Raw genomic sequence first — 24,328 nt, 5'->3', positions numbered from 1 at the left:
GTGATAGTAATTATTATTATTATTATTATTTTTTGCTGGAAAAAATGCAGCATATGTGCTATGCTATAAGATCTTAAAGTGCCTCTATTATAGGTTATGAAAGGTTCATATTTTGGTTTTGGGAGTCCCCAACAACAGGTTGACATGCATGCAAGGTCAAAAGACACTTATTTTTACCTTATTTGCTCAATGACTCTCAAGCGATTCGCTCTACGATTCATTATTTCCAAACCCCTCCTTTATGTGACGCTAATCTGTGGTGACTGGTCCTATTGGTCGATTTCATTTAAAGCAGTGTTTGTGAGTGCAGTGCTGCTTTGTGTACAGTCATTACCGGGGAAACGGCTATTTTTAACTCTCAAAAGCAGCATCTAGTGGCAACAAATGAATTTGCATTTTCATTCAGACCAACGTGAAAAAGTGAGCGGGCAAAATGACTGTTTCATGTTGATGTCAACATGAAACTGCTTGGGATTCGTTTTAAAAATTATTCATTTCAATGATTCAGAGTCGACTCTTTCTTTTGAGAGACAATAACTTTATACACGGTGCACTTTCAGATTTAAAACTTTGCAGGATGTTTTCACTCAGAGCTGCATGAAAGGCAGTTTTCAAAAATCCATAATAGGGGCACTTTAAAAAGCACTGTTGTGGTACTAACCCCACCAAACAACAATGGCCAAAAGTAATTATGACCCTACATTTCACTTAAACCATCAAAATACAAGGAAAAACAAACACTGACCAACGTAGCCAAATGTTTTTAACTGAAAGTAGCTAAAACGGGTCGCTAAATGTTGCTAGATGACATCATAATGGAGTTCACTGATCTATATAAATATAGATCATTGGGAATGTCTCGGAATGTAGATAAGGTTTGTCCAAGAAACTGATTTGTTGCTAGACTTTTGAAAAAGTCTCAAAAGGGGTGAGGAAGTCACTAAATCTAGTGAAAAATTGTTAAATTGTCAAAAGTGGCATTGACTACAGTTATTAATATTTAATCAGTCCTGTCTTGTTTTTGCATGTGTCCATAATTTCTGTGTATGACAGCATGGCCAAATATTATGACCGCACAATTTGGCATGTTTCATTGCATTATTACAAATAAAACAATTGAATTTAAGCAACTATGCAGTATGCATTGCTTACAAAATCTTTAACACGTTTTTTTGAATTAAGGGTAAAGATGTAAAATTTCCTAGGCCAGACATCACTTTTGGCCACTACTATATGGCAGTTCATTGACTTTCCAACTGACCATCAAACCATGTTGCAAAAACAAGCCACTTTTATGAAGATTGGGGCTTTCCTGGAGTTGTTGGAGCTGTTGATGGAACTCGTGTTCACATTATTGATAAATGAGGAGACATACCAATAGAAAAGGATTTTAAAGCATTAGTACTAATTTATAATTTTGCACAATGCAAAGCATTTTTTAAAGCTGCAGTCCGTAAGTTTTGCCTCTTTGTCGCCATCTCTGTTTGAAACCTGCTATTGCAGTTAAAGTAATTATCATCTTTAGGTTGGCTGTGCACTGGCATGGCTCCTCAGCACGAATGAATCTGATGTTTTGAGTTTATGTGGCTGTCAGTCACCGGTGTGGATATTCACTGTACTTCGGAATCACAGATTCTACATCTTGGAAGTATGACCCAAATAAGAATTTTCATTGGAAAATGTCATCTGAACAAGTAACAAGTCTGCCTCTTTTGTTCTGACCAACTGAGGAAAAAAAAGCATTACAATACATCAGTAACCAATGGTGATTAAATCTAATGATCGCTTAGCTCATATCACATCCAACCATGCAATTTATTGTTATACTTTGTTCTCAAAATCTTAATGTTAACAACATCAGCATTGCATGACTACGTGTATTTAGTGTGTATTAGCGTTACCTGCAGACTACTGCTGGATCTCCAGTTGTCACTGATGATTGTCGTATGGACCTTTCTGGATTACAATCCGCCATCAAAATAGGTTTAATTATTCCAGCTGCTTTGAGAAAATGCTATAAACTATCCGTCAACTGCAGCATCCTCACGTGTGATATAGCCTACTAGCCGGGACTCCTTTATGTTTACAGACGTGACGTAATGATGCAAAGACGTATGGCAGCTTCCTTTAGTTTCTGCGAAAACACCAGTACCACTCAAATTAGAAAACATTATTACAAGCTTACCGTTATGAATCGGGCTAAGGTAAGTAGATCGTTTTGAACACTGGCTGGTTATGTACTTGCCCAAAAAATGTTAGACTTTAAGTACAATTAAAGATAATATTTCAGTGTTAAATTTAATATAGTTACAGTAAATGATTGGTGTTGTGCTGCTGTGACTTCATGTGAACAGACTCACTGTTGGCCGATTCAGAGGCTGAGGGTGGCCATTTTGGGTTGACATCATTGTAGTCCGTAGTTCACTTAGTAGACTTTACTGAAAGTCGTGTTTAGCCCATTTATAAAAGTCTCATACTCTTAGACATGTACTACTTACAATTAAGAAATTTGACACTTAAGTAAAAGCTTAAGACTATTATTAAGAGCATTTCTGAGAAGTTTTATACAATTCTAACCACCATTTATTTAAATTCATGTGCCCCTGTAATCTATTATCAAAAATGACTTCCCCTCCGCGTTACAACATTCTTTTGCACTGGCACAAGGGCATTAAAACCTCCCATTTAGTAACCGGTCACCCACATGAGATCGCAGCAATAGCAAACGCCGGAATAAAGGAATGCTGGAATAAAATGTCGGCAGTTTAACTTTCCAAAGACAGGAGGCCATTTTTAGTTCTAGTATGAAAAAAAAAATAAAAAATACATTAAGCCAGGCGCATACTGCATCATTGACAACTGTTGTTTGTCAGACTGTATCTGATCCCAACGAGATCCTGGGTAAATCCATCAACATTTACGTCAGACTCTCTGATACACATCATAGCCAGACAGCAAAATTGTAACGTGAACCCAACTGTAATTGATGTTACACCTACACAATTCATTACGCTTGTGCTACCTCTGCAAATATAAAGTTCTAAGTATCAGTTTGCATCGTGATTCTTTTATTGAAACCAACTCAAAATGTTAAGTCTAGAGTTTACCAGTAATTCTGAAATTGATGGTTATTACATGAGTGCATATAAATGCTATAATTCTGATCTTAGTGTAGCTTTAAGTGCAGGCGACCAGAATTCGAGTCTGGCTCAAATCCTACCCTGTTACCCTAACCTAGTCTCAAGGGAGCCTATAAAAACTATAGAAAATATGCAATTAAATATTCAAGCATAAGGTTAATTTTCATTTCGATCAAGAAAGAGACTTATTTTAAACTTTAATTTTATTTTACGTTCGCAAATGTTTCCTTTTCACAATACAGAGCATTTTTTTTCCCTTGCACACTGCTATAAAAAGGTCACAGGGAACAGCACACAAACATACAAAATAGTTTTAACAAACTTCATTTTTTAAATACATTTTCCTCTACCCTGGTACAGTGCCCAACCATAGCAAAATTGTCTTCAGTCAAATGTATACAATCTTATTTACAGAGAAACATTTGATCAAAGTGCTTGAGGAATCCTGATTATGTTTTCCAGAGAGGGATATATACAATGTTTTACAAATGTTGTAACAGCACTTTTCCCAATAGAGCTTTTTCAAACCCAGAAAGACACAAAGCTTCATAATAATGCATCTCTGGGAAACAATGTCCATTAGGAAAACAGAAAAAAAAAGAAACTTACACTTTAAAGACATTATCATCTAAAATATGCATTTTCATTTAAATATTTCAGGCATCCACACACACTACTGGCCATCTAATCTGCATTCTGGGTCTCCAGCTATGCCATCATCCTTGTAAATAGGAATCAAGGCTGCTGAATCATTTTGGGGTCATTGCGGTGTATGTGAAGGTAAAAGCCCAAACCCTCAGAATTCCTTGATGCCTTTGGAGCGTCCTCAGCATGAGCAGGGTGCAAATACTTTCTCGTACCACAAATGACATCCTCTTATTGGAGAGAGAGAAGAAAAGAAAAAAAACCCCTTGAAAATGCACTTCAGAAGGCAGCTGGTTGTGAAACTGTTGAAACGGCAGCAGTTGCCATTGGTGCCAAGTGGCTAGTAAATAAACTGGAGCATTGTGGGGGCTTGGGTTATGACAAGTCGTCTTCTGTGTTTACCATTGAAATCTGCAGAAAGACGACAAGGAAATGAAGGAACTGAAGGTCCAGATGCATTACAGCCTGTTAGAAAAACTAAGCATTTGGCAAATTGAAACTGGTGTCTGGTATAAAATAGAAATACTTAGTTTTGGGATTATTTGGTTTTGGAAAATGGCTAATTGCCACTCTTTACTTTTGGTATTACAGCACAGCAGAAAGAAAAAGCTTAAAAGAAATTCTTTGCGCTTTGAATAGCTAAAAAAAAAAAAAAAAAAGATTTCTAATGTAGACAAGATGACAAATCTATGGTTTCATTAATCTGAAACCACATGTAATGACTGTTGATTATGCATTACTCACAGCAGGGTACGTGTGGCCTACAGAAGCGCTGTGTCTGCTGATATTGATATTGAGGTCTTCCTCTGTTGTCTTCAGATATACTGGATTATCGAAATTCATGCTCTTCTTATTTTTGATCTGCCAGTTGCGCCACATTAAATAACCACCCGCAGCAGCCATGGCCAATAACACTGTAGGCAAAGAACAATGAACTGAATATCTCTAACAACTTGACTGTAGGGACAGTAAAAATGTTTCAGCAAATATGTAAAAGTAAAAATGACTCCAAAAATGTCCTGACAAATTCATTTTTCTTTCTTGTGTGACATGCCCAAACTTCCTGCTATAATATTTTTAATAGCTAAATAAATGGCTGTTATTACGTCACTGCCCAAAAACTTGTCAAGGGGGATACTTTCAGTGCATCTGCTAAAGATTAGTCAACTTTTAGGACTACACTGACATATAGAGGACTTGAACTCAAAAAGAGGAAAGAATAAAAGCTTCAAAATTTCGATTTCATTAGGTCTCTAAATTGTTGCAATTTGAACAAGATGTATGTTCTTAAACACAGATGTATAATCATAAATAATGCAACTGTTTATGAAATATATAACAGGAGTAGAAACAATGTACTTACACACAGGTAGAATAGCCCAGGCTGCAGCAGATCCTTTGGCTGATGAATTTACTTCATGTATGGAGGTGCTTATGTTTCCTTCTAATAATAAAAGAAAAAGACCAAAACAAACATCAGCCAAGATGATATTTGAGTAATGGTGTAAATGAAGTTTTGATATGAGGGTGTAAGCAGATAAGCAGCAGCAAAAGGATGAATGGAATTAAAGACAAACACTTTCACAGCCACTATTTCCAGTTATGTTATTTAGAATGGGAAGGTTTTTCTATTCTAAATGCAGTGTTAAAGACTAAAGTTATGTTTTAATTCCAGATGTATATTAAAGTACATGGGAAGCAACTAGCCTTACCAGCCCGAACTGGTTCAGAGACAACCTTCGGTATTGCAGATGGTTTAAAACAAAATTATGTTTGGGAGTATAAACAATGGAGGCTCCTTTTCCATTTTCATTAAAATGCATGCTACAAATAATCCAACAACAGTCAATAATATTGACAAAGTTTAAGCAGAAATGAAGCAGCAGATCTTAGTTGCAACCAGAAGAAATTCAAGAAATTTCACAAATACTTAAATATCCCAGAATGTGCGCTCATATTAGCAGGGATTACTTAAAGTTCCCAAAACCTCACAGTACTGATTTTATTAGCAGGTCAGTCATCACACCCAGCCTACCTCAAAGCAAGCTTGAAGGAAATGTTAACATGTGCCACTTCTACAGACTTCGACTGTGAAGCCATCTATCATTACGGCGGTAGGCAAATCAAAGGCATTGATCTCCATGCACATGCAGTTAACATCCTAGTAACTGCTTTACCTTTAGGGTGACTGGGGTGAGGGGTCACCCTCCCTACATCCTGAGGGGCGGCAGTAGGTGCCTCTGTTATAAGAGAGCAATACAGAGCCATAGCAATAAAATGGCTAACTCTTAGATTTACGGTAACTTGTGCAAATTTTATTTAGCGCGGCAGTCAGAACACTGGCCAAAGATGTCTAAAAAAACAATGGATCATGAATGAAAACAAAAATGAATGGTACACAAACATACACAAAATTAACAATGCAAATGAAAGCTGGATCAGCAATGTATAATTTGGTTACAAAGTGAGAGTTACGTGCCTGGTCTGCAGCGCAGGCCATCCGAGGCGAGTGTTTGACCTTGAGGACACACGCAGGTGAATTTAGGAGAATGTTTGTTAACTTGTGGAGCTGGCAGGCACATGAAGGAACAGCCTCCATTCTCCACTTTCTCGTTACACCAGTTGGTCCCTGGTTTGAGAAAACAGTATCTGGTTACTGCCAACATCTTCACTAGACTCTTCAAGATCAAATCAGAGCTCTAAGATTTTAAGGTTTCTATTCCTTCTACACAGGCTTTTGAGTCACAGCAAAATATGTTGTTGCTACTGTTCAAGATAAATTCAGGACACACCAGACAGCTGAATTAGCTCATGGTACACAATGATGTCTTGGGGCTCGTTGAGGTTGCTGGCCAGCAGAGTTACATCAGATCCTGTGAACTTGTTTGCGCCGTAGATGGCCTCATTCTCACCGTCTGTCCAGAACACGCGATCCTGGGATGAAATAAAGAGAAAAACTTTGTTAAATCAGATCACCAAATGCTACCGTATAGCATAATGTGATACTACTGTGGATCCATTGGCAGGTCTAATTGATCTAGTTGGTATACCTCAAAAACAGTAAGGGCAAAAGGGTGGGCCAGGTAGTCTGGTGACTGCAGCACCTTCCGGCGGTTGTCTCCATTCAAGTCTACACTACAAAGCATGTGCAGCTTTGAATCCACCCAGTAGAGTCGGCCCTTAATCAGATCTACAAGACAAGAGTAATGGTCAGGGGATAATTCATGATTCTTGCTGGTTGCTAGTTGATCACACAATGCCCAAGTTAACACATCCTACCCCTTTAATTTTCCTGGAGGACCATAGTTCTTCAGAGTTTAAGTAAAAGGCAGGTATGTTGTTGCAGGGTCACATCTAAACATCTGCAGGATTATGGCCCTCTAGAAAGTGAATTTGACCCCTCTCCTCAAGCATATTTGTTTAAATTTTTCACATGTCATATGGTCTACCAAGCAGAAATTGTCCAAATGTCCAAACCAAAGTCCACATGCTTCCACAAACTCCAAACCCATAGATGTTTAACTCCACTCCTGAAAGGGCCAGAGTCCTGCAGAGTTCAGTTCCAAAACTGCTTGTACTGCAAACAGGTGTGTTGAAGCAGGGTTTGAACTAAACTCTCCAGGACTGTGGACCTTCAGGAGCAGAGTTTGACACACCCTGCCCCAACCCAAAGTATGAGCAATAGCAATTGACTTTGCAAATGCCACTAACTTCTGGAATAGCTGGAGGATACCCTTATTGCAGGGATATCCAACCCTGCTCTTGGAAGTGTACCATTCAGCAGAGTTTAGCTCCGACTCTTATCAAATACACTTGAACCACTGTTCAGGATTACTTAAATAACCGGTAGGTCTGTTCACTGTTCACTGCAGAAAAGTTAGCCCCTCCAGGAGCAGGGTTGGCTACTCCTGCCTTACTGGTTCAAGTAAATTAAAGTAACTGAAACATCATGCTAAACGTTACGCACCAAGAGTGATTCCATTGGGCCACTGAATGTCTGTCTCTACTAGGACCTGTCTGTCAATCCCATTCATACCAGACTTCTCAATCTTAGCTGGCTCGCCCCAGTCTGACCAGTACAGGAACCTGTAATTGAAGGACAAGGATGCAATTATCTGAACTTTATATTAGCTCAAACCACAGGACCACTTTCAAAAAGTTTTAACTGAGTAAATCTGAAAATTAGGAAACTTTTAAAAAGCAGTGGAAATGTTTTGATAATCAAAATTACCCTGATAGAGGATCTACAGCAATAGAGGCTGGTTCCTTCAGGCCGCTGTTAAAGAGTACCTTCCTCTTGGTCCCATTGAAGTTGGCCACTGCTATACTCCTACTGCCCAGGTCTGACCAGTAGATGTTTTTGTAAATCCAGTCCACTGCAATCCCAACAGGCATCTGAATGTTGTCAATCACTTTCATATGACTTGACTCCTGCTTATCCAATACTGTGCTGTGGGGAAAAAAAGCACCAAATCACCAGGCAAATATGGGTTAAGCCATGAAAAGAGGTTGGCAAGACAACAACATTGCTAACACAAATTCCTACTCCTATAGTAGTTCTCATACAATGTTGCTCTAGTTTAAAGTTTCTACCTTTAGGCCAAGTCAACAGAGACCCAACGCTTACCTAAAAATTGCCTTCTGCCCCAGGTCAGCCCAGAATATTGTCTGCTGAACAAAGTCAGCATCTACAGCTACTGTGTTCCGCAGCTGCTCCACAATCTGAGTATATTCACGCCGCTCCAGTCCTAGTTTACGGATGTCTCTTCGATTGGTGAAAATAAGACAGGGCTCTTTACCTAGAAATGCAAAAAGAGGGTACCATAAATGCCAGAGATCAAAGTTACTGGGATTCTTTGGTCTGTTGTGAACATGTAGCATCATTGATTCTGCACGTCTGAATTACTGAAAATAAACTGCACTGTTACTACAGGTGTGCATTACATTTTCAATAGTTTTCTAACTCGTTTTAATGGAAAATCAATCCAAATCACCATTTGTAGAAAATCAGCCAAGCTAAAAAAAAAAAAAAAGGGTTGAATTCCAAGTGAATTTCACCTTGGCTAGCTCTTACCTACAGCCTTGCACACTCCAGTTGTGGGGTCCATCTGGTAGCCATTGTGACACTCACATTTGTATCCTCCTTTAAGATTTATACATATTTGACTGCATATACCGGGGTTGAGGCACTCATTGACATCTGTGTAGAAACAATCATAGTCTTAGTTCCTGTTGAAGAACATTCAACAAAGATCCATTTTCAGGACCCAAGATAATCAATACTAAAGTCAGTTTTCTGACTACATTTGAACAGCACATGTGGCTATTCATACCACCACAGGTCTTGCGATCGATGAGCTGGAGTCCTGGCGTGCAGTCACACTCGTAGCCAATCGTCAGGTCGCGGCAGATGTGCGAGCAGCCTCCATTATTGAGCAGGCATTCGTTCATATCTAAAACAAATGGTGGATGACTGCGTTAAACACTTGGAATTTCAATGTGGCATATTCACAGGAGATGCACGGATATGCTCTGATTCACAGGGATCAATAATTCAGAGGGGCTCCATATGATCAATGCCCCGCAGGGTGATACTCAATGTCCTTGGATCACGTTTGAAAACATGGAGCATGCTACTTGTTATAGACTCCATGCTGGACAAATGTGCCACAATACTCATTGTGTTTTATGGTTTGGGTGACTGATGTTTTTTTGTTTTTTTTTGAGCCCATGTCAACTTGGTCTTAGCTTCAGACGTCATGGCCAAGGACTGCTGGCTGAACGTCTGATGCATGTGGCGAACAAAACTGGAAACACTTCAGGAGTGTCGAAGTCATCACTGGAGTTTTACACACCGGTCTGTTATAGTGGGGACATTTCCACACACCTAAACATGACGCAGAACAAAACGATACGTGATTAGTTGCTTTACCTGCCAGTCATATGGCCTCTTGGGTGGTTCCCAGACAGAAGGTCTGGCTACGTGAGACTAATATCAACTAGTCAAAGATTACAACTAGTTGTGCATGTTCAATATGGCAAAAATAAAAAGCTAAATGTAGTTTTGCATGGTATCCCATAATGACCAAATGTGGGGAAAAAAAGTTTTCAAGCCCAGAAGCTAACAGAAACTGAAGCATTGTCAAAAATGGTGTCATTCACAGTTGTGCAGAATGTCCCACTAGCTGGCCATCAGACAGCTGATGCTGCACACCATGAAGAAAGTAATTTCCATGAAGTAAATTTAGTAGTTTACAAGCCCAACTTTGCAACCAATAAATGCAACCCTGACATATGACAAGACAATATCACTAGAGGGTCTCGTTAAATAAAACGCAACAGCAGAAGTACTGAACGGTTCTGCTTATGAGGTCTTCTCAAACTTGATTTACAAAGGGCGCAAGTGACTTGGACAGTTAAGTCTGCAAACAAACACAATGGATAGAAACATCCTGATAACTAAATTTTAGACTTCCATTGTATGGGACATTTCTCAAAATACGTTGTCTTCTTGTTCCACAGAAAAAAGTCATAGGTTTGGAATAACAATGGGTGAACTGTCAATTTAACCCCAGAGAATAGAACATTTTTTCCACTTGATTCACATTGTGGTCTATTACAACGGTCTTTTAAAGAAGACTCGGAAGTGTGAAAACATCCTAAATGTGTTGAGAAACCATTCTTAAGAGCTAAAATGACACTGCAACAGATGCATTAACAGTGGAGAGGAATTCCTGTACAGCATCTCTCTTACCCGTCCAATGGTCCGTTCACACGCCTAACATCTGGAACCGTTTAAGCAGCATTCAGGTCAAAACAGACAGCTTGAAACAATTTACTCAAACTTTCAGACACAACAACCCTGTCTAAAAGACTACTGTTACTGTGTGAACTAATTATACTGCAGGTTCTCCCTATTCATGCACCCATGATGCTTTAGTCTGCAATTAAGTAAGTCTCACCAACTGCATTTAAAAATAGCAGTGAAAACTCTAAAAACAGTAATCATGTAAGGTGAAACCAGCAGAGCAATTAAACAGTTCTAAGAATAACCCACATTAAAAGTTTTCCTGACACATACAAGATATTTTGTTCAAAGCTGTGCGCACTGATAGACCTTTTTAGACATTTTCAAATTTATATAGAAAATGCGTAATGAAAAGAACATCAAAAACTTGTACTTACTGCACTCTTTGATGGGTTCGTCACTCCAGTCAGGACAGTCACGGACCTTATTACACACTTTACTCATCTCAATACACTCTCCACTCCGACACTTGAACTGGTCAGGACCGTTACACTGAGTTACTGAGCAAAGAGACAAGGAGTAATTTCAGTCCATAAAATAAATCAAACAAACACTGATGTGAGCTTGTCTGAAAAAGAAAAAAAAAAGAGCAAAATTATATATCGTTGTGTCAGACCCTGGCCTGGACCACAAATCCAGTCTTAAGTCGCTGGGGTACATTTGTAGCAATAGCCAACAATACATTGTATGGGACAAAATTATTGATTTTTCTTTTATGCCAAAAATCATTAGGATATTAAGTAAAGATCTGTCACCCCCCATTTTTAAACGTATATGTGAAAGTGCACTACCCAAACTCTTATAATTCATGAATGCTTTGGAATACAGACATAAGGTTGGACTCTTTTTGAAGAAGTCAATCAGCAGATTGCTGCAGAAGTGGAATTATTTTAAAAATATGAAAAGTAAAGTTAAAGTTTAAATTTACTGTAAAGAAAATACACAGTACAAAATTGTTTATATTTTATAGGTTTTAACAGGTTTTACTCTAGACATAAGGCTTTAATTTTATATCAATTTTAAAGTTATGTTCCAAATTTGAAGTTGATATGAAAAAAAATTTGGAGATTTTATTTTATTTTATTTGTGTAATAAGACACTTGACACCGCCGCTAAGGGGGAGGAGACCACCAAAACATTTTAAAGTACCATTTCTATGATAACGCAATGTCCAATTTCAGGATGGGGACGAGATTCACAGGATGAATTTTGAGGTTTTAAGCTTTTAAATGATATATAATTTATGATGATTACTAAATTATTTGATAGGGAAAAAAAGAGCGCCAAGCATCCCACAGACGGGACAGTGACAGTTAAGGGTTAATTTCTTACTGTAAATGTGAAAATTTCATGTTTTATTAGTAATATGCATTGCTAAGAACTTCATTTGAACAACTTTAAAGGGGATTTTCTCAATATTTAGTTTTTTTGCACCCTCAGATTCCAGATTTTCAAATAGTTGTATCTCAGTCAAATATTGTCCGATCCTAACAAAGATTATTTATTCAGCTTTCAGATGATGTATAAACCTCAATTTTGAAAAATTGACACTTAAGAAAAAGGTTTTGAGGTCCAGGGTCACATATGGCTAATACTAATTCAATATTTGTTGCAGTGTTTGCTTCATGTGGGGAGTAAATTCTAAAATATTATTAAATGACATGGTAACACTTTAGAATACTGTTTCTTACTGCATAACTAATAAGGAATTATTGAAGAACTAACAGGTAATTAACACTTAACTCACTACTGTTAACTACTAAGGAAGATGTGTTAACTAATCAGTATGTAATATAATTGTATGATTAATTAACAGTTAGCTAATCAATAACTAATGTATTCTGTCATACCCAAGTTATTTTTCTTGAAACTTAACTAGTAGATAGTAGTTCTTCAGGAGGTATGACAATACATTAGTTATTGATTAGCTAACTGTTAATTAATCATAAAATTATATTACATACTGATTAGTTAACACATCTTCCTTAGTAGTTAACAGTAGTGAGTTAAGTGTTAATAATTACCTGTTAGTTCTTCAATAATTCCTTATTAGTTATGCAGTAAGAAACAGTATTCTAAAGTGTTACCAAATGACATTATATACCACTGTCTACTTCCCTATTCAGCCTACATCATAATCTTGCATATTACTGGCCTGTTAATAGTACTATTAAAATCTTTCTTGTATTTCAAGGATATTTGTTACTTTTCCAGTTTAACAGACTCACAGTTTTTGCAGTTGAATTCATCTGTGCCGTCTGCACAATCTCGGAAGCCATTGCACTGTCGGCTGCCATGGATACAGCTGCCGTCATCACACTTGAACTGGTCGGGTCTGCAGGTACGGGCAGCTGGAAATGACATCGACAAACAGAGACCAGTTAGGCTAGTTATCCAAAAACCACAGACCAAAACATGCAGAAAACAAGGGGGCTGTTTCCATGACACAATATATTCCAGGCATGTATACAATTTTTTTTATAAAAAAGGCAGAAAACAAAAGGTTCATTTTCGGTGACAATATTTATTCCAGCCATATATTCCAGAATAATTTTTTTAAAAATAAAATATCATAAGCTAAAATATGCATAAAACAAAACATCCTGTTTGAACAACACTTAGAATATAAAGGCTGAAATATATTTGAAAAAGCTAAAATAAGCAGAAAACAAAAGATGATGTTTCCATGACAATATTTTCCAGTCATATATAACCAAAACATATATAACCACAAAAAACCAAACCCACACTTACAGCAGTTTTTCTCGTCGCTGCCGTCCTTGCAGTCTGGATCCCCGTCACAGCGCCACTTCCTGTGAATGCATTCCCCAGAGCCGCACTGCATCTCGCTGGGTGAACACTTAGCCGGCGGTGTGGGGTTGCGGCCGCAACGCTCTGGCGACTCGTCCGATTGGTCCTGGCAGTCCACATCGTCATCACACAGCCAGCTCCTAGGAATGCAGGTATTATTCCCACAAGGGACTTCACTCGGGCCGCAGGAGGACGGAGCACAGTCCTGTTCGTCACTGCCGTCCCCGCAGTCGTCTTCACCATTACAGAAGAAATTACGAGAAACGCAGCGGCCACTGGCACAGGTGAACTCCAGAGGAGCGCATGTAATGTTACCTAAACAAGATGACACAGGAAAACGTCTTAAGTGGCCATCAAAAGAATCAACAAATGTGACGCTTGACCACAAAACCAGTCAAGTGTAAATTTTTCGAAATTGAGATTTATACATAATCTGAAAGCTGATTAAACGAGCTTTCCATTGATATATGGTTTGTTAGGATCTGACAATATTTTGCTGAGATACAACTATTTGAAAATCTGGAATCTTAGGGTACAAAAAAAAAAAAATCAAAATGCTGAGAAAATCGCCTTTCGAGTTGTTCAAATGAAGTTCTTAGCAATGCATATTAATAATCAAAAATTAAGTTAATATATTTACAGTAGGAAATTTACAAAACCATCTTTATGGAACATAAAAGAAAAATGGATAATTTTGACCCATACAATGTATTTTTGGCTATTGCTACAAGGATTTCAGAATGATAATGTGGACATAAGCAAATGGAGATCTCTGAAAATGTCTAGAAATGACAGCTTTAAGGCGGCCTCAATTTACTTCAACAGCTGTCTACTTGTCTTACCTGAATCAGTGTTAACTAAAACCTAAAGTAACACCGCATCATCTTGAAATTAAGATTAAATAAATTAAATGGAAAAGGGTCATTTGAAAATGAGTTGCCTTTGCAACTAACTGATAAGTTTAAGTAAACTGAAATAAAGCTAAATAGAAACATGAAAAACTAAATAAATGACTATAACGTCAACTTAAGCTAAAATGATTACAATATTAATAAATATTTGAATATTGCTAAATAAACTGGTCTGCATTCCTACAAAAAAAAAGTACATTGTAATTTTATATATACTTTATGTACATTTTATTTCTTCAATAAAACACTTCCCAAAAGCGGTATTAGAACAAATAATATTTATTAGAATAAATAATAGGTATTAGAATGAGTGGATGAAAGAATATTTAATTTTATGCATATTTTATGTACTTTTTTTTTTGTCTTGTCAATAAAACTCGTTCCAAAAGTAGTATTAGAACAAATATGCATTAGAATAAATAATGGTATTACAATGACTAAGTAAACTTTATGCATATTTTTTGCAGATTAATTGTATATTATATATGAATAAATTACGCTATATTTACATATTTATCTGACATACTTTGTCTTTGTTAGAATTATAAGACATGTTGAAAATGACCGTAAAATCCCTCACTTTTGAGATGTTTGTGTTGTGTCTCTCGGCATATTTGAGTTTAAGCAACTTCAGATGGGAAATGAGTATATTACTCTTTTGTTCAGGACAAAAAACACAGATGTATTTTATTGAATTGACCTATTCTAGCCTAATTCAAACTGAGCTGAAAAGAAACTGGAAAAAAAAAAAAAAAAAAATTATATATACATACATACATATATATATATATATATATATATATATATCAGTGGCTCATTTCCAATTACTGCCTTTACATGCAAAGAATCAGGAGATAAGACGAGCGAAACAGGAACTCAAATTGATTGTAAGAGGCAGTTCAGCCGGTGTTTCTAGTGACTCACCACAATTAATCTCGTCCTCTCCGTTGTCGCAGTCGTTCTCACCGTCACACTTCCAGAAGACCGGAATGCACTGTGTGGAGCCAACACCACAGCTGAACTCGTTCACTCGGCAGGTCCTCGTATCTGACAGAAAAAAAACAATCAGGACCATACGACTTCATTCACCTTAAATCATCAGTTACAAACAGCTCAGTGAACCAAAGCATGCTTAGGCACGTAATCCAGGAATTTGTAATCCAGAAAGCTTTCACGTCATATTTGGTGAAAGAATCTATTCTAAGTGCTTGCCAGGCTTCGTATAAATAAACATTGTTTTACAGGGTTAAACATGGGTGTAAACCTTAACATAGAAACAACCTTTAGACTGGTGTGAACAAATAGGTTGACATTCACCTCTTTGGCTACACTCCAAAGACGCTGGCGGCTCATAAACACAACGGGAAATGTAATCTCAAAGGAGGAACGGTGCTATAGGTCTGTTGCGTCATCCGTGAAACCATTGATATCTTACTGTTCAAGTTCAAACGTAACATCCTCAACATAAAACAACCAAATGAAAACTAAACTGGTGTCTAGATGGAAATATTGAGTTTAAAGCAAAAGCTCACTTGTGCGTTTATAGCCACCCGTGTGCAAATGCTCACGAACACACACACATTGTTGGTCCCTTTCCATTTTCTGCTGACTAACTTTCCAACAGCTGGTCAAACAAGACTTGATATAGAGAGCTGCCATGCATAACTGCACGTACACAGATACTTCTGCGCTGGACTGTATAAAATATACAGCCACTGTACTTTAATAAAGCAATATTCCCCATTGTAATAAGTGCCTTAAACCATTAAACTCCAATCTTTAGTTTTCAAAAACAAGGACATGCAAAAGATGAGAAGACATCCGTGTGCTTTTATAATAGATGTCATGAAGAACTAACACACAGAGGTGGATCTAAATATAACCCACATTTGAGATAAAAGTTAAAAATAGACAGGAAATTGCATGGTCAAGCCTTGAAGGTAACTTGGGATTTACAACCCACTCAGAGTTCATGCAGCGAACACAAAGCCATGATACCACTGAATAAATATGGTGTGTTAAAGACGAAATCGGACTCACGGCACATTTCGACGCTCTCGTCTGAGCCATCCTCACAGTCTGGTTCCCCATCGCACTGCCATCTCTTGGGAATGCACTGGCCACTGCGGCAGACGTAGTCCACCTCGGCACAGGTCTTCCTCACTGAAACATTCAAGAAAACAGACATGTTATAAAACCTATGCTTCAGTAGATATTAGCATAGGCTCAAGGGGAGTGAAAAACAAAATGCATAAGAAGGTCTGCTCAAGAGTACTTGAAATGCTTGCAAATGATCCCTGAACAAAGGCTGTTTAGGAGTCTGAAATGCAAATCTTAGACTTTGGCACATAGTTTGACCACTTAAGAAGCAATGTGGAACTATTTCAGGACTGATTTAGATTTAGCTTCTAGGCTGCTTGAAATAGTCAGGATGATCACGGGAATAAATTACATTTTATCAGTATATTACAAAAGACAAGAGTTATTTTAAATAGCAATATTATTTCAATATTTCTATCAAGATAAAATAAATGCTGCTTTTATGAACCTTGATAAACACACACACACACACACACACACACACATTTCAGGCTAGAGACATGCACTACTGCATAATGTCAGTTATTTCCCTAGAGCCCATCTAATTTTGCTCATATCTCTTAGAAGTAAAAGCAATAACCTGTCTGCATCTTTACCGAGTCCTTCTGTCACCCATCAACATTTCAAAGTGTTTGAATAAGGTCTACAAAAACCAGCATTGCTCCACAGGCCTGCACATTTTTGCTTAATTCAGCACTGGATATTGATTTAAAAGAAAACACTTCAATTCTAGAGAGGCGCTTTAAGACGGGGGCTCTTTGAATCCTACAGTATGAAGTAAAGAGCAGCTCCCTCCCGTCTCAGACACATTCACAGTCTCTTCATGTCCACTCACAGCACAAGTGCATACTCGGAGCAGGAGGCCTCCTGCGGACTGAATGGCAATAGGAGACGGAGCAGAGCAAACTGACAGGCCGACATTCTCAACACAGGGCTGAGTGTTTACTGCCACTGCTGGGATACAGTACAGAGCTGCCGGACCATTTCTGCACCACATTCTTTGTTTTTGGCTTTATTTTATGTCCAGTGTAAATGCATGTTCCAATTGCATTTGATTATATTTTCCAAGTTTAAGGTTTGTGGTACAATATACAGTCAACAAGACACTTATGCATAACATTTTTTATAAAATCTTTAAATTTGCTGCTCAAGAAAAAATCATTACCTGTGATCCTTCAGATTATTTTTACAGCTTAATATAGTTATGGAAACTGTGATGCATTAGAATTCCAAAGCTTGGGGTAAGACGGACAGACAGACAATCAAATTAAATTGATTGACAATAAAATACATTTATAATGTTATAAAAGATTTCAAATAAATGTAGACATTTTTACTCAAATCTATTTTGCTGCATTAGCAGAAAAAAACTGTTTAACATTGAATCATTAATTATTAATAATTAAGCACCAATAATAAGTGATAAATTAAGCAGCATATTAGAATGATTTCTGAAGGATCAGGACACTGAAGACTGGAGTAATGATGCTGAAAATTAAACTTTGATCACAGAAATGAAGTACATTTTAACATAGAAAACAGTTATTTTAAATAGTAATAAAATTTCACAATATTACTGTTTTTACAGTATTTTAAAATCAAATAAATGCAGCCTTGAGCATAAGAGTTAACTTGCATAAAATTGTAAATATTTTATCACTTTATCGGGTTGTATAATGTTGACACTGCAATAAAAACACTAATGAAATCGTAATTTTATAAAAATCCAAAAATATATTTTCTGTATGTTTTCAAGTCAAATAGGTTGCAAATTGTAATTCACATTCTCTTTTGTAATTTGAAACTGTACATTGAATGAGGGACAAAAACACAAGTATACATTCACAGTCACCTCAACAGAAGCAAAAGACGTGTTGCTGTTGGAAAAATAGTGATTTCATATTTCAAAAGGTTTTTTCGTTCTGTCATTTATTTTATTCTACAATTATAAAGAAGTGCTGCTTCTCAGTGAAACGCCCCTGAGTAAAAGGTGAAGAGGTTTTAAATGGGAACACTAGGATCCAAAAAAAGACTTCAGCTCATTTTATCTGTGCCGGCCCCCATCTGTAATTTCTCTCGCATCAATGACCCAGTTAGCACACAGATGAGCGTTAGAGATCACCTAGGTGGGGAAATCTTTACATGTAAAACCACTTGGTGTTCAGTCATACTATGAAGGAGCGTCAAGCAAGCAACTGTCCCTCATCAATATTTTAATTTCATTGTGCTTAGTCCAAACTGCAAGCCAATCTGCCTCCATTATGACGGATTACCCAAGAGTTACATCAGCTCTCGAGATCAGGACTAGTTTAACGGCGGATCAGGGAAATCACACACTGGCTGGTAGGTGTGGCTATCAAGACAAACACGCCCACACATCAGAACAATGACGGATGTTGTGCCGCTGCTGAGCTGATGTAATTCTCAGATGACTGTTTTCAGCTCTCATACACACCAATGCACACAGACTCACCGCAGGACGTCTCGTCACTCCCGTCCGAGCAGTCCAGGTCGCTGTCGCACTGCCACACAGACGGGATGCACCGGCCGTTCCCACACTGGAACTGAGACTGCTCACATTCTGTTTGGGAAGCTGCGAGGCAAGAGGCGACGTCAGTGGCTAGTTACAGTCAGCTTTGTAATGACTTGATGCAAGAAACTGGACAAATTTTCCCCAATACTGAGTTTTGAGTATAAATGTCCCACACAGGAGTGTGTGATATTGGTTATGTTTTCTAGGATTTTGTCAGTAATGATAATTATATCTTGAATTTCAGGGGCATTCTAAATGCAGTCTAACAGGCTACATAAAGTAGACATGTTTTTGATTGTTTTTTTGTAAACTGAGTGATATAATGTAAATAAAAAATTTACAATGCTATCACAGACAATTTCACCAGCCATGATGAAAAATATTTTTTTTTTAACTGTTTCAAAGGTAGTGTATTTTTTTGCTTCCATTCCAGATTAATGTGCGGAGAAATCCACCATCTTTGGTCATGGGCGCTTCATTCTGCAGCCAATGACTTGAGCTGTAAATGTCATGAAACTAACCTGAACTACAGGAAAAATGACACTAAGCTACCATTCACTGCTGTTCTGTTATCGATAAATGAAAATGAGTTAAAAAAAAAAAAAAATTACATTTAAATAAAATATTTGTAAAATGTATCCAACCGATTTCCATCAATTGGCCTTTTAACAATAAAAATTAAAATAAAATTGTGCATAACAGTGTATTCTGTGTACACTAGCATTCTCTATTCTTTTTCTATTCTATGATGACTATTCTATGCATTTGTTTTCGTTTTATTCATTTATTATGTTCTAAAATTAATTATTTAACTATAATACTACCTTCTACCACTAGCACTCTCTATTATATTTCTATTCTATTAACGTTGCTTATTATAAAACACTATACTAACACTAGTGTTCTCTATTCTAGTTTTATTCTATTTACTTTTATCCATTATAAAAATGACCCTGTAACACTAGCGTTCTCTATTCTTTTTCTATTCTATCAACTTTTCTTTTTATTTATTATAAAAAATGACCCTCTAACACTAGCATTTTTTATTCTTCTATTCTGTCTACTTGTTTTCTTGATTATAAAAATAAAAAACTTCCTACATGTGCTGTGTTAGACTATCCAGGACTTACAAATTGTTGCTCTTTTGTTGGTTTTGATTGCTGCTATTGTCCTCATTTGTAAGTTGCTTTGGATAAAAGCATCTGCTAAATGATTAAATAACAGACAAAGTAGTAGTAGCATCAGTAGTAGTAGTATACATAAAAAAATTTAAATTATATATAATTTTTTTTAAAGCCATGTCAGAAAAAACAAAAACATCAATACAATAAAAAACAAAATGTTCATGAAACCGTCTGAAAACAAACATTTCTGCAACTCTGTTCCGTGCTGCTTAGTGGTGCGGAAGCTCTCCGTAATAAATCTGTGAACCTACCAACAAAAACCTTGACAACCACAACATTTTGAAACGCCTCTGATAAGATGACCTAACCGCTTGTTTGTACAATAATCTGACTAGAGAGTACATGGCTTGACTAGTGATCCAAGCAGCCCTCTGTGGAAGATCTGACTAAATGCCATCAAAAGGGTACAGTATGAACGGTATGGAATGGGTGCATTAACTACAAATCGGATAAAAATAGTTTTTGGCAAGACTAATGGGCTTCAGTTACAGTGTACATTAGATCTGGAATGAGTCCTTTCAAATTTACACCATCTTTCAAACACCACAAATAACAAAACTACAACCTGCAAACCTCAGAATAACATGAACTGCATTTCTGTTGAACGAGGGCCAGTCCTTTGAAACAATGCGGCCGTTTTGTTATTTGTGGCGTTTCATTCATGGGCACCCGCTCCCCCCTTATGACATTAGCCAAAGTCAGCTGCTCATGTTATGACTGCTGTTCAGTCAAATCAGAACAGTTCAAGATCAGTCCCCAGCTGGGACAGGAACATTATCTATGCTAATTAAATCCGTACCCCTCCATCAACCCACTCAAAATGACAAAACAGCATGGCAGATGTATCTAAACTAGCTATGAGCATCTTACAGTTTCAGATTACAGTTATCAGATCATGCACTTACAAGACAGCTGTTCTTGACTGAATCTTGTCACAGCTGCATAACAAATGTTTCAAATGGTTGAATGCTACATTATTATAAGACTGCATCATTTTGCATAAGCAATTCAACAAGCAAAGTCTGCATATCATTATACAGCTTTAAATATAATATTAACAATGAATATATAACCAAAAGGCATGCAGTACATTTTCTGATAGCCATTTTTTTTTGGACTAAAAGCACATTTTACCAGTTTATAGCCCAATTAAATTGTAAGAGCATTTTTTGACAGTAGTATGCTGTTTATACCAGAGCAGCCAAAGCATCTGCCAAATGAGAAAACCCTAGTAATTCAACTGATGAGTGCACTGCGCAAACCATTTGGCATTTAAAAGTAATTTTGATGTTTACAAAATGCTGTGCCGACAATCTGTAAACACTCCTTAAAGAAAACGTCAGTTCTGAGATGGGCTTTTAAGACGTGAAGATCACTTGCAGTGTTTCAGCCTACCAGGAGAGACTGAGTTCTGCAGCTTGCCAAAGGGGCAGAAGCCTTGTTTTCATATGCTTGCAAGTAAAACATTTACCACAAGACTCTCAAAGCTCTGATTCATCAGAATGTCTAATCTTTACTTCATCACAGACAGATGCTGAGAACGCAGAAGGAACCTTAATATAAAGCACCGCTGGACCGTTTGGAGCAGCCTGACCGTAAGACTCAAAACAAAATCCCTCCTCACATCAGCACTACATCCTCCCTTAAGAAATCAACCATATATGAGGAAAACATCAAATAGTATTTCCTTCAGATAAACCCATTCATTTTTTTTTTTTTCAATGACCAGAATTACTTCTAGTACTGATTGCTTCTAAATTGTCATTTGGCAAACGTTTTTAATGCATATACAGTACCTCTCGTTACAAGGTCAATCCCCACTGGAGAAACCTGAGGCACTTTGCTCAAGGACACAATGGAGGCAGGTCATGGATGAGCTCAGCTGGGGTTTAAACCAACAACCTTTCAGTTACCAACCCACATCTTTAACCACTAAACCAACCCAATCTTGTTGTACTTGTGGTTAAAGCCTAGATTATGAAATTGACAAAAACTAAAATTAGTCACCTGTCCTGCACAGATGTATAACATGCTTAATCCCAAACTAAATACAACCCGATCTCATGAAAGTGCGTAGGCCAAATAAAAATGCAATGGTATTGATATGCAAAAATGGACTTTGGCGTGTAGGCCTATATGCTATGCGATGGGTAGGGTTAGGGTTGTGGGGTAAATGCGTATCATATATACGCCAACAAATTTCGTATCATATGCACGCGAAAACTGCGTATTTTATGCACGCCAAACACGTTCGTATACAGTCCATTTTTGCGTATCAATACCACAAATTTTGTTTTTTGGCGCACTATACGCATTTTCATGAATTAAAAAAAAATAAAAATCATGATTCTTTTAAAACAGCACCATCAGTGTAGTCTGATTTCCAAACAATGAATCGTATAAGACGGATCTTTTCACTGAATCAAAAAACGGTGCAATCAGTGTAGTGATTTCTCATTAGAAAATGTATGTATTTTACAAGGTACCAGTTTCGCATAGATTTTTATGATGATTCCAATAAAACAACACGGAAATCAAGCATGAAGGTATATAAAGTGGGGAGTAAGCAGATCATACAAAAATGTAGGCTACAAACGAGATTCAAAGATGCATACAATTTGCCAAAACAAATAAAAATTCACAAATTTCCATGAGATAATGTAGCGTTATCCTGAGTGAATAAATCTTATGAAATTATTATTTTTAGTCAATTAAAAACCAGTGGAAGTGGTCCCTGCTTTATTAACCAGTCTCTAGAACTATAAGGTACTTGACTCAAAATGAACTCAAAAGAACAGTTAAGGTAGTCGAAGTGAGAAATGGGTGATAGTTGCACATATGGCACCATTAAACATAATATGAGCTGTTGTAATCAGTGGAATATTTGAATGAACGTGTTTAATAGCCTACATTAATACAGCTAGAAACTAATGGCCTAGCATTTACATCTGTCTAGTTGAAATCTGAAATGATCTAAATGTATCTTTAAGCCATTCAGACACGGGAATCGATCAGATGAATCAGAATCGTTCAATTATTTACGATTCCTGCGCCTAATGTTTACATGGGGTAGTAATTAACACACAAAACACTCAGACAGAACGCGTCCCATGTGAACGCCCCCTTACACTGCGCTCAGTCTAGCTGCTTTTGAACACAAGAACGCGTCCTCTTAACGCACTGCTTTGACGTTAGATTGTGTGAATCACGTAGCAATATAATATCATATATAACATATCAATGCTTGAAAGTAGAATACACCCTGAAGCTAATAAACAGTGCAAGAGGACCGCTGCTATCACCGGCGGACATACGCGTTTCACACGCGCTCCAACCGGAGTCACCTGTTTAATTACCGCAACCAAACACGCCTGGATTCCTTACCGATCGAGATTTCAAACAAGCATTTTAAATGAAAAACACAAAGTCTCTTATAAAATAACTGGCCGATATGCATAAATAAGTGAGCAGGCGTTGGCGCAGATAACGCTTTCAAAACGCACATGATTCATGTAGTAGCCTATCATTTAATTAAAGCATTCCAAAAGAACACCACCAATAATGTTAACCGCAGGGTGGATCGCTAGAAGCCATTCGCAAGGGCCTATACATTTAGACGTTTTATACGGGCGATCCAATCAAACGCATTTTCCTCAGAAAGATCCATTTTCTCTGGAGATTTACGCACGAAGCAGGTCGGTTTATTACAAGGAATTAAAATCTCCTCCGAGAATTAGATTGCAACACTGTAACCACAGACGTTCTGAGAACGCTGCATTGTTCTATATGATCTTCCCATGGCAACCATTGTTACCATCCTCGTTCTAAACACTCACCGCGCGCAAATCCACACAGCTGAAGACATACTGGCAGAATGAGGAGCCCCAGAATAGACGTGACCATTTCGCGCTAGAGAGCTGAACGCCGTGCTGTCTGTGGCCTCGTCCCTGATATTGTAGCACAGCAGCCGATATGTCTTCGTGGGATAAACAGAAAGCGGCGCGATCCACGGGCTTTTATCTCATTTAGGCAGTTCCCAGGTCAGTCTCTCCACACACGCGAAGCGCTCGCGGAACCGCAATCCATGTCCTAATTTACTGATAGCGTGAACCTGCAGGAATAACCGCGCCACTGCCGAACACAGGCGTGTTTTTCCTCCTTCAACATGTCATTTACACATGGTTAACCCTTTCTGT

The 24,328-nt window shown here is 37.5% G+C and overlaps 1 protein-coding gene across 2 annotated transcripts; it reads right to left on the bottom strand.

Moving 5' to 3' along the window:
- Positions 1 to 3,054: 3,054 nt before the first annotated feature.
- LOC306865905 (very low-density lipoprotein receptor-like) lies at positions 3,055 to 24,328 on the bottom strand. Of its 2 annotated transcripts, XM_079410745.1 has the most exons (19): positions 23,969 to 24,328; positions 18,889 to 19,008; positions 16,356 to 16,478; positions 15,240 to 15,362; positions 13,348 to 13,719; positions 12,822 to 12,944; positions 10,971 to 11,093; positions 9,119 to 9,238; positions 8,860 to 8,985; positions 8,413 to 8,584; positions 8,017 to 8,235; positions 7,753 to 7,871; positions 6,836 to 6,975; positions 6,578 to 6,719; positions 6,265 to 6,414; positions 5,963 to 6,025; positions 5,149 to 5,229; positions 4,530 to 4,699; positions 3,055 to 4,196 (listed from the first exon to the last, which is right to left on the bottom strand). In XM_079410745.1, the coding sequence occupies exons 1-19, from the start codon at positions 24,033 to 24,035 to the stop codon at positions 4,161 to 4,163; spliced, it is 2,589 nt and encodes an 862-aa protein (XP_079266871.1). In that variant the 5' UTR covers positions 24,036 to 24,328; the 3' UTR covers positions 3,055 to 4,160. The 2 variants fall into 2 exon arrangements, with proteins under 2 accessions (XP_079266871.1, XP_079266872.1); XM_079410746.1 differs by lacking the exon at positions 5,963 to 6,025 and having other exon boundaries at positions 3,333 to 4,196; positions 23,969 to 24,300.

This window comes from Barbus barbus, assembly GCF_936440315.1.
Source record: "Barbus barbus genome assembly, chromosome: 47".
Classification (NCBI taxonomy): Eukaryota; Metazoa; Chordata; class Actinopteri; order Cypriniformes; family Cyprinidae; genus Barbus; species Barbus barbus.
Note: the sequence above shows the minus strand (reverse complement) of the source record. Positions and strands in the feature narration are given on the sequence as shown.